At 40.9% G+C, this 11,528-nt stretch overlaps 1 protein-coding gene across 1 annotated transcript; it reads right to left on the reverse strand.

Annotated features, from left to right (window-relative positions):
- Nucleotides 1–4,525: 4,525 nt before the first annotated feature.
- Nucleotides 4,526–11,126, reverse strand: LOC104418344 (probable mannitol dehydrogenase). Its single transcript, XM_010029668.3, has 5 exons — nucleotides 10,894–11,126; nucleotides 10,628–10,741; nucleotides 5,532–6,045; nucleotides 5,123–5,276; nucleotides 4,526–4,982 (listed from the first exon to the last, which is right to left on the reverse strand). Exons 1-5 carry the CDS (start codon nucleotides 10,989–10,991, stop codon nucleotides 4,780–4,782), a joined length of 1,083 nt encoding a protein of 360 aa, XP_010027970.1. The 5' UTR covers nucleotides 10,992–11,126; the 3' UTR covers nucleotides 4,526–4,779.
- Nucleotides 11,127–11,528: the final 402 nt, after the last annotated feature.

Below are 11,528 nucleotides of genomic sequence, written 5' to 3' on the forward strand. Positions count from 1 at the left end.
TAGTATATATAATTGCCTTCTATAATGGAGATGCCAATGCCTTAATCTTGTGGTTCTAGAGATTGGAACTTCGTATGTATTTCCTTTCAAGGACACGAACCCATAATTTATCTCTATTGTGGACTGTTCCCCAACCGAGCTTAAGAAGCAAATCATTATTGAATCCCTCGATTGTCAAAACCCCATTCCCCCACTTTTCTTGCTTCTAACAAAGATTCCCAATATTTAGGTGTGAAGTACCTGTTTTTCTATGATGGAACATCCCACCAGAATTTTCTGGTGGGGGAGTCAAGTCTGTCGCACGTGTTTTTTCTAGATAGCATGGACTAGTGTGCTTTATACAATAAATTGTTACCAAGGCATAGTGCTTCTAGATTTGTCTTTTTCAAGTGAAACTCTTTCATACAAACTTTTTCATGCCCACAGAAAAACTAATGATTTTTTTAAGATTCAAGCTTTGATATGTCTTTGAAGAGAAAAACTAAGGACATTTTAAGATTCAAGCTTTGATATATCTATGAAGAATTAGTGTCGATGCATTGCCTCTAAGCTCTCATTTGTTGCTCATTGGCTTAACGAAGACCCTTTTGGGGTTGAAACTGCCTATCGGTCTATCGTGGATGAGTAAAGCATGATAAGCTATAGAAATACACTTGTTTGTGAGCTCGAAAAGTGGTTTGACAATCCTAGGCTCAACTATTTTGCAATATAATCTATCATAGGCTTTTGACATATCAACCTTGACTCTCTTGAAAGACCTCCCCTTTTATTTCTTCCTTACATAGTCTATGATTTCCTGTGCAATTACAGAATTCAGCCCTAGAGGAGTGTGATCAAAATTTACCAACGGCAAGTGGAGAACCCCTACCTCAGGGAATGCTTCTCACCACGATGTCAAACCAATCGATTGCTCTATCAAGTCTTTTACGAACACTTGCAAAACCTATTCTTTCATTTCCTCGAGTATAAGGTTTATCTTTGAATCCAAGTTCGACACAACCCAATCGGTTCATAAAATCCACAGAGAAATGATGGGATGGAACGGAATTGAGTGTTGCTATTAAGTCCTGATGGCGTGGCAGATACCAATGTGTTCCATCTCCATTTTTTAAGAGCAATCTCATCAATTTTAGCTTCCTGTGTCACATATTCATTTGGTTATCCTTCGATTGGGCATCTCGATTTATCATCAAGGGAAGTCGAATTCAGCCAAATAGGAGTGGGATCAAAATTCACTACCGGCAATTGGACAAGCCTTACTTCAGGGAATATTTCACACCACAATGTCAAACAAATTACTCTATCAAGTCTTTTACGAACACTTGCAAAACCCGCTCTTTCATTTCCCCGGGCATAAGGTTTAACTTTTGAAGCCAAGATCAACAAAACCCAATTGATTAATAAAATCCAAGGAGAAAAGATGGGATGGGCCGGTCCCCTTTTACTTGATGCTTCTAAGCACTTGTAGTCTCATCAAAGTCTCCAATGCCAGCCCAATCCTCTCTCAAATTTCGAACTTGAGCTGTGAAATCTTCCCAGAGCGCACTCCTAAGAGCAAAATAAGGAGGTGCGTGTACCAAAGAAAGCCACAACACCTGGTCAGGATTTTCTCTGTTATAGACCTTCGTATTACTATCGATCCACCCTTGTTAAAAATCTTGATATGGCTCTAACACCATATTAAAAATTTTGGATGTATGCGTGCGGAAGCATAGTTTTGGTATTAGTTATAGTTTTTGATTAGTGATGTGTGTGCAAGTGTATGGTATATTTTGTAGAGGATGGATAAGGGACAAGATATGATAATTGAAGGATAAAGAACATGAGATATGAGGGAAATATTTTCATTAGTTGAACAAAATAGTTTGATAGAGGTACGGTGGAGGTCTAAGACCTCTCACGGTGGAGGGTTTTCCCACACAAGGTGGACCTCACACACAAGGTGGAGGGTTATCCCCTCACACACCTCAAATGATCAAGTACAAGCCTATTTATAGGCAACAACAGCCGACTTAGTCACCGCCATTGTTTAGCTGTAAGACAACTAATTTTCTTTATTCTCCAGGTACACTTGCTGCCCACGTACTCTTGATCCTTCTTTCTTCATGATTAAGAGTCAACAATTGTAGGCTTTCCTTCACGTTCAAGTTAGCAAGTTGAAGCTTGCTTCCTGTTCTTCTCTTGAAAACTCCAGCAGCAGCTATAATATTATTTTAATGTGTGCCCCTTCTCTTGATCAGCTTGTGGCTTCTTCACATGTTTCCCATGCACGTAGATTTCTCTAGCTTATTCTAGGATTTCTTCTTCAGCTAGGCTTCTGCTTGCTTGCATTCCCATCTTCTAGATTCAGCTAGCAATTCTTGCCTTCATGATTAAGTAAGTAGTTTCTAAATAATTTTAGAGAAAATTGATCACAATTTCCAACAGTCCTCAGTATTTTGTGTGGGAATGGAGGAACGGTAGTAAAATCAATCCTTGTCCGAACAGTCTCCATCCATTTAGCATTACATTTTGTTCCAACGGGAAAACAGTATCCGAATCACAGGGGCGACATTTACTTTTCAATTCTCTCCCTGTCAAATCTCCAACAACACCTCGACAGTTTCGGGCTATTATATTGATGGCGCCTCAGTGCACCGTTCAGACTTCCTTTTCACTAATCCAGTCGACCACTACCCTACCCAACAGACCTTGATCTCCTCAGGAAACCGCGGATCGATCCAAAAGACACTACAGCAACAACTAAAACAAATCCTTGAAACCCAGAAGAGGAGACGTGGAAGCACAAAGTCGTGGGTGGTGGAGACGATGGAGGACTGGAGGCACAGTGGACGAGGTGGGAATACTCTTGTATCGAAATTGAGAGATGAAGCTCCTATGGACGGGAGAGATCCATGCGTAAATCATGTTTAGCAGAAAAGGAGACGTCATTCGACGGCCATTTTTAAAGATGCTACCTTCGGTCATGTACTAGAATTAGATCGATTACCCTCATTTCACCTATCCTCGAATGATTGCACAAAAGCAAACGAACTCCAAACTTGTTTATTTCAGATGAAGAGTTATCATTTTCTCTGTGAATCGTTCCTATTCGCTTGTTTTCTTCTTTAAGCACTGGATAGGGTAGTTTGCTTCTGGTGACAAACACATGAATCTTCTGGGAGGTTCTGGTAGAAGTTATAAGTTCTGCAGTTGCAAGACTAGTTCGTTCTACCATGTATGGGTCTTAATAAGATGTGTAATCAGTAAAGGGTGTCAGATGCCGCACGGTTGAGGAGCATTAATAAGAGCAACTACTTCTACCAAAGGATGTAAGTTACCTAACACATCTGCGATACAAACAAGGATGGGGATCCTCCACCGGAAACTTGTAACAGGACTTTTAGCCTCGGGCTGCCTCGGCCCTACCCGCGAGAACTTAGTAGGTTCACTGCTGACAAACCCTTCGCTACTGGGTGAATGGTGCTTATAGATCTAACTATTGATATATTGCAGGGACCTGGCCTTAAATGGAGCCAGTGAATATCGTACAAGCCAGTTGACACTATGGCACATCTTTAAGAACTTCATTTTTACCCCCATAGGGTAGCGCAAGCTACTTTCCCTTAAGAGCTGAGGGCTCCTAGCTGACTGTTATGGAAGTTAGTTTTCAATTTAGGATTCATTCGTAGTCTAGAAAGAAAAGGGGTATTAACATCGTTAAGTATATGTAATTTTTTAATATTATTTATTTATTTATTATGGTTGAAGTACTTGAACTTTTTGAATTTTGTTCAATCTGAAGCCTCAATTAGATTGATGGATAAAAACTTGTTAATGTGACACTAACATCGTTGGGTATTTCTAATATGGCAATCAATGCGTCAATGCAACATTGTCAATGCAACATCGGCAAAAACGCCACATCAGCTCTCTTCTCAATGAATTTGTTTTCAAAAAAATTAGTTCTAGCCCATAAAAATATAAATTTGACACAGATCCTACGTTGAGCCTCAGTCAAAGGGTTCAGGTTCTCGATTGAACAAAAAACAGTTTAGGCACTTAATTAAGAAAGATACAAATATTCACATCTTTGCGGTGTCATTAACCCAAAAAACAAATTTCGCCGGGAGGCAAATTGTGCAATACTCATTTGACTAACCTGATTTTAGCTTTGTAGAGTAGTTAGAGCTGCGACAGGATTCCAAAAGCACCACGGACCTCTGTAAATCTGGATCCAAGCTTCTCTTCTATATTCTGCCTTATCTATTCATTGTCCACATTTACGAAGGAATGTATCCATTGTTATACTTGCATGGGAAGTGCGCAAAAACTAGTTTCAATTCAACCAATCGACTTCCTTTCTGGTTGCTATTCTAGGACCTAACACCACACGCTTCGAGGAAAAAAAGCGGTCATAAGACCAAAACTCGAGATGAGGAACCTGAATTGAATACGTCAGGTGACGAAGAAAGCGTATCAGTATCTTGGAACTGCGCTAGCAAGCGGGGTGTAGAACCAAAATGTGCATCTTCCACACACTCCAAAGTTCAAAACAGGAACGTTCTCACTTACTAATGGATTCTTACTGCAGAGAATTACACACATACGGACCATCATGCATGTTCGATGATGTTCAATGCACCTGCCAAACTATAATCTTCCTGAATATGCTTCAAGATCTGTGACAAACAAACTGAGCCAGACAATCGGCCTTAATCTCCCAGCCAAATTTTTATTTGGACACCAAAATTTTTACTTGACACCATCATAGGCAATCTAATCAGAGTCTCTGGAGCCTCATGCTTCTTTTAAGGTGTTGCCAATATCTATCACAAACCGGTACTTGACATCGCCCTTGGCAAGGCGGTCCATTGCTGTGTTCACATAGTCGATAGAAATGACCTCAATATCGGCGGTAATCTTGTGCTTTGCTGCAAAATCAATCATCTCTTGAGTTTCTTGTATTCCACCAATGCAACTCCCAGCCACAATCTTCCTCCCTGAAACCCCGATTGAGTAGTATAATTATCAGTTTGTGTTTGGCTAAACAAAAAGTTTGCCACTTTTACAACAATGTATCGGCTGTATCAGTTGATTCAACATTATTGTTGCAGCAAAGGAAGAGAATGGTGATTCTTACCAAAGATCAATGGGAAAACGGGTAACTCGAGAGGCCGATCAGGAGCTCCAACGAGAACAAGCTTTCCGTTCTGTTTGAGCAAACCAATCAAAGGCAATATCGGGTGCACAGCCGAAACCGTGTCGATTATACCATCCATTGTGCCCATTGCAGCCTATTGACCAAAACAGTTCCAACACAAACTCAAATCACAGAACATACTGCAAATGAGAAACCAGAATTGTTTTTTATGCAGAACCCATCCCTAGTCTCTAACGCAGCGATATTACTTGATAAAGGACCCAATGTACAAAGAATTAGGTTATTTGTTACCTCACCAGCTTAGAATATGCTCAGTTAAACTATGTTCCTCGTCGTTACCAAGGAAAGAAGGAAAGAAGCAATAGCAATACTTCAATCCAGAGATCACCTGAACTTGATTGGTGTCGCTGCTAATAAGGAATGCATCGGCGCCGAGACGCTGGAGCGCTTCCTCCCTCTTCCCGGGAGAGGAGCTGATCACGGTCACCTTGACCCCCATCGCCTTCGCAAATTTTACTGCAACATGGCCCAGTCCACCGAGACCCACCAGGCCCAAGTGGATCCCTGGGTGGTCGAGCCCAAAGAACTTCATTGGGCTATAAACAGTGATCCCGGCACAAAGCAAAGGAGCGCCGGCATCGAGAGGCATGTTTTGCGGGAATTTGATGGCGAAGTGCTCATCCACCACCATCATGTTGGAGTATCCTCCGTGGGTCATCGTCCCATCATGGTACATGGCACCATAAGTCAGAATCATTTTGGGGCAGTAATTCTCGAGTTGGTCGTGGCAACTATCGCAGGAGCCGCACGATCCGACCAGGCAACCCACTCCCACTTTGTCTCCCGCCTTGAACTTCTCCACCTTGCTCCCAACCTCAACAACTTCGCCCACAATCTCGTGCCTGCATTTCATATAGATTAAGATATATACAAAATACAAACAAATCAAAAGCTTAAAGTTGTAAGATATGTTCAATATTTGTAAGGCTTTGTGATCGCTGTGCATTTGGTATTTAACATGATACGTCTAATTAAAGCTTGTCATGCGTCTCGCGTAGATTGAGTTTAACAGGTGGGAGATGAAATACAGAAGTTGGACTTCATCGGTGACCTCATTGTTGAATTGGGGGATGAAGAAGATCTATAACTTGGTCTTAGCAAGAGAAACTAGTTTGTTGTCGCTTTGCTTATATACTAAATAATCCAATCAGTGGAACAAAAACCAAATTGAAGGGTGGTAGTGGGTTTTGACCGGCTAATTGAGCGTGGTACTGACTTTTAAAACCATTTCCAATAATGCCAATTTTTTTCATGACTTTTGAGAGCTAAAATTGTTTTATTTCTTTTATATTTTCATTAGAACTGATTTTCAATAAAAGCAGGGACATGTCTGCTGAACAGCAGCAGGTGAGGATTAGGCATGTGGTCAGGGAAGCAAATCAATGTGTAGAAAACCTAGCGAAGATGGGATCTACCTAGAGAGACTCAGAGAAGGTGTTGGCCTTGATTTAAATGGTGTTATTTTAGCATGTTTCTACTGTAATGGAAAAATCATCACCTCCTCATCAAACTTTTAAGGGAAAATTTTAAATAGGATCATGAAGTGCCTTCATTTATTTATTTATTTTTTCAAATAAGAGTATAAGATAGACTTAATTTCAAATAGAGCCTGAAGTGGCTGATCAATCTCAAATAATGGCCTGAAATGATCATTATAGTTTCAAATAAAGGTTTAACCTCGTTGGTCACCGGTTGGATAGATATTCTAGTAGTTAAGGGGCATTTTAGTAAAAAATAAACAATTTCAATTCTAAATTACTTTTTCTCTTTTATTTTATTTTTATTTCAAGCATGCACCAATGAGGGCTTGACAACCATTGCTAGCCACTGGGCAAAGGTTTGCAATAGGGGTGTGCAAAATACCCGGGAACCGCCTGGACCGCCCGGAACCGGACCGGAACCGCCCGGAACCGGCGGTTCCCGGTTCCATGGGCGAATCCGCCCACCCGGACCGGACCGGTTCCCTTTTAATATTAAAAAAAAATTACTAAAATTGAATACAAAGCAATTGTTTTGTGGCAATTGTTTCTACCGAGGATGAATACAAAGCTGAATATTGGGGAATTCTTATGCTTTTTGGTTGTTTAGTTTATTTATTAATATAATGATGAAGGTGATGTATTCAATAAAGTCTTGTTTAGTTGCACTTCTTTTGTTTTCATTTGTTTGGATGGTGCCTCATTTCACCTCCTTTGATTTGTTTGTGCGACTTGTGATATTTTGCCGAACCTTATGAGGGATATGTCCAGTTCATAGCTTTAAGAGAGACCCATTTTTCCCGAACACTTACTACTCTCTCTACCTCTATATCAACTTACGTACATCCAATCCTTCATTGGTTGCATTTATAGTTGCAACAAATGAATTTTTGTTCCACATACTTAAATTTGGTTTTTCTTTTTTTGGCTTGCTTTGATGTCACGTAGTCGTTCTATGTTGAAAACCAAAATTATTTCGCGTCAATATCAGTTCCACGGATCCACCCAAGAACCGGACCGGACCGGCGGTCCTGGTTCCAGTGGATCCATGCAACAAACGGGTGGATCCCGGTTCCAATTTTGGAACCGGTCCTTAGCGGGCGGTTCCCGGTTCTAGGTCGGGAACCGCCCGCCCGGACCATGCACACCCCTAGTTTGCAAGCTTTCATTGGTTGTTGGTGAGGCCCAGCCTCACTTGAGGTCGACGAGGGTAGCCTAGCCCAAGGCAAGACCATTCCTCACTACTTGCTGGCAAGACGACCCTCACCCAAACCTCTCCAGTGCTCCACCATCGCTTGAGACTAGCCACTGGCGAAGAAGACAACCGGAAAAAAAGGATAAAAAGAAAGAAAAAATCCAAAAAAAGGTAGATGACAAAAATGCCTTCAATCAATTGGGAAATTAGGCATTTGTTTGAAATTGACTAGCCACTTTAGGCCCTTATCTAAAACAAAATTCACTTTAGACTCTTATTTGATAAAATTAGAGTAATGCATACTCTTATTTAAGAAAATAAGAGTACTTCATGCTTTTATTTGGAATTTTCCTAATTTTTATTCAAGGCTTTACTCTTTTGTCGTTGACAATTATTAACTAGTCATATTATAAAGTTGGGTTTTATAGTTAGGATTTAAGCTCGACTAAGGTTAGACTAATCCTATCTAACATTTGCTGAAGTACTAAGACGGGATGAACATGAATAGGTCCAAATAAAAATCTGCTCCGCCCTATGGGATGGATAGACCCAGTTAGACTAAGAAAACTTTTTAAAGAAAAACATAGTAAAGAGTACGCCCGTCCCAGTGTCGGTACCAGTCCTTTCCCTGTTGTTGCGCATCATTGGCGCCTCCAAGGATGCTGATGGCGGAGCAGCCACCGTGTGATGATGGTCCCACATAATGGTCGAGGTACTCATTGGCTCATTACACGGTGGTCACCCGGTCTCTCTCTCTCTCTCTCTCTCTCTCTCATACGTTGATACGAGACGACAACCCGCCACGTGGGTCATTGTCCTAAGCGCAACATGCAGTGGCCGCACTCCCTAAAAGAGCACCGCCGATCGTGCCTCTCCTTAGGCATCCACCAAAGTGGTGCTCCCTTTCCTTCCCATCTATATGCTGTCTCCCCTCTCTCTCTTCTCTGATTTTTCTATCACGGGGCAGACGACCACCAACGTTTTTTAGGGTTACCTACACAAATGAAAAGAAGAAAAAGACGACCGCCCCAGCGGAGGTCCCTGTGGGAAAGGCCACTGTCGTCAAAGAAGGCAGCGGCCGCACCTCAGTGGTACCACCGTCCATTCATTTGCCCTTTTTTTTTTCCAGTAATTTATAATTGCCTTTATTTTCCTGGTTATCATCCTCATCCAAGGCCCACCAAGAACTCGATCCAGAGTTTGCTACTCCATGTTGTTGTTATCATTGTTGTTATCAATGTCCTCGAGCCTCGCCCCACTAACCGAGAGGATGGGTACGGCCGTTTGGGTGGTCGGCCAGTTTTGTGGTCACGATTTCCACCGCCCCCCCAAGGCAACAAAAGCTAACGCTGAACGCTTCTCAGAAAAACGAGTGGAAAGCGCTTCCCGCCTGTCACTTCAAGTATTAAGTAGATGGCGATACGCGAAGACCTCGCCTTGGTATGGTCAAGTCCTGACCAGAATTATACGTCGTGCAATTTGCCTCTTTGAAATAAATAAATAGCTACGAGGATGTGAACACGAGACGATTCCGACTGCATTCATTATACCTTTGAAATAACGAAGGGTTATCGACGTATGACATTAAAGCTATTGCCAATAGGACAATCACACCATTTTTTTGCCATCTTAACTGGCAACGTATGCAAAAAAAAAAAAAAAAAAAAAAAAAAAAAAAAAAAAAACCTAAGCTGGCAACGTTTTAGAGTTATGAAAGCCACCAACTCATGGCCCCTCTTTCACTCTTCATTTTTATCAGAGTGGACAGATTTCATTAAAACCTGAAACCTACTCTATTGCTTGGAACTGATTATTAAGCCCGTTCTATTTTTCTGATTTGATTCCAAAGTAAACTCGAGAAACCATTTTTTTTTGTTTATATTTTACAATAAAAAAATGAACAACATAAATCCCTATATGCTAAAAACAAAAATTTATAAGATGACAAACGATAAAAAGTTCAAACATGTAACATAAAAATAATTCATAAAACTCCATTCTCCATTCATTCATAAAAATTTAAGGGAAGATGAAAGACTGGTAAGGAATTTTAAGGAAGAACAACGGACACAGGAGTGCTGGGGTTAAAATTTAGGAGCGAAAAATTAAAGTTTTGGCTTTTTAGCTTATAAAATCAATTCTAAACCTATTCTCGGACCAGTTCTAATAGGAATCAGTTCTTGTACCTGTTTTTCAGGCAGTCTAATCAAATTCTCAGATAGCACCGGTATAGTTGCACATCTTTAATTACAATATGCTTAAGACTTTTTTTGTTTTTTGTTTTTTGTTGTTGTAATTTTTCCTCATTTTATGTATTAAATGACAATATGCGTGATATGCAGGTTAAAACGCATAGATAGAACATAAGTGGTTGTATATATGCCATGAGATCAATACAGTAAATCAAGTTGGACTGATCGAAAGAATCCGACCAGCCTCTACAATCTTGATAGTCTTCGGGAGCGAATAACGCAACAATGGAGCGAATAACGCAGCAGTTACCCAGAAGCAAAGGCTGCAAATCTTTTTGTGTGCGCGTGTTTTTTTTTTTTTTATAAATATTTTAATTCGTTCTTGATTCAAAAGATTAAGAACGTAATAGCCCTAAGAATCTACGTGACTAAATTTCAATTAAATAAAGATTTATACTAGTCAACATGGTACTTTCAGCCGAAGAAAAATAATAATTTAAGGGTACGAGGAGCAGCGCAAAACAAAAGAGGAGATTTAAGAAAAGGGTAGTAGGATTACCCGGGAACAAGAGGATAAGTCGAGAATCCCCACTCGTTCCTCACGCTGTGGAGGTCGCTGTGGCAGATTCCGCAGAAAAACACCTTGAACTTCACGTCTTTCTCTCCCGTTGTCCTGGATTTGAGATCGAACAAGCATACAAAAAATCAAATCGATTGATCACCAGCAGTTCTTGTCAAAGCTATCTGGAAGACGAGTGAACTGCGGCGATTCCACCGTGTGAGAATGACCAATCGAGGAAGAGAAAACATGGGAAAGGGAAAGACCTGCGGGAGAATTTGAAGGGAGACAGGAGGCCGGAGGGGTCTCTCGCAGCCCAGCCGAAAGCCGCCTGCGGGTGCTCTTGCTCCGGCGACTTCGCCATTTTTTCCCCGATGCAATGGAAGGATTTTCTCTTCTTCTTGTTTTCTCGTGAAAAGGGTCACGAGAAGGAAAATGCCGTGGGGATGGAAGAGCAAATGCTCGCTCTGTACGGAGATTATATAAGGGGGCGTTGGGAGAAGGACAACGCTATACACCCGAATTCCGCTTTGCACGCTATTTCATAAAAATATCATTAACAGGGAGGTAAATAAATGCCCAGAAATTTCACAATCTTTTAAATTGAATGCTCTGCAATATCATTAACAGGGAGGTAAATAAATGCCCAGAAATTTCACAATCTTTTAAATTGAATGCTCTGCAATTTCATCTGTCACGTTCAGTCAAGAGTCTAATCGGGTTAGGCCGAGAAAAGAAGCACCGTGCTCGAGCTTGGCTCGGCTTATAAGCTTGATGCTTGAAACTTGGCTTCAGCTTGAGCGCTTTTTGAGCGAGTAGCGTTAGTATAGATGTGTGAATTAGTTAGAAAAATCTCATATCGAATAATTGGTATGGTATGAAGAAATTTAAATTTCTTATT

This window comes from Eucalyptus grandis, chromosome 9 (assembly GCF_016545825.1).
Source record: "Eucalyptus grandis isolate ANBG69807.140 chromosome 9, ASM1654582v1, whole genome shotgun sequence".
In the NCBI taxonomy this organism is placed as follows: Eukaryota; Viridiplantae; Streptophyta; class Magnoliopsida; order Myrtales; family Myrtaceae; genus Eucalyptus; species Eucalyptus grandis.

What these genes read in the sequence shown, in the direction of transcription:
- LOC104418344 (XM_010029668.3), bottom strand. Translation starts at nt 10,991, where the DNA reads ATGGCGAAGTCGCCGGAGCAAGAGCACCCGCAGGCGGCTTTCGGCTGG. An exon ending in CCCTTCAAATTCTCCCGCAG is followed by an intron (nt 10,742 to 10,893) that starts GTCTTTCCCTTT and finishes TCTCAAATCCAG; the next exon opens with GACAACGGGAGAGAAAGACG. An exon ending in CGTTTTCCCATTGATCTTTG is followed by an intron (nt 4,983 to 5,122) that starts GTAAGAATCACC and finishes TCGGGGTTTCAG; the next exon opens with GGAGGAAGATTGTGGCTGGG.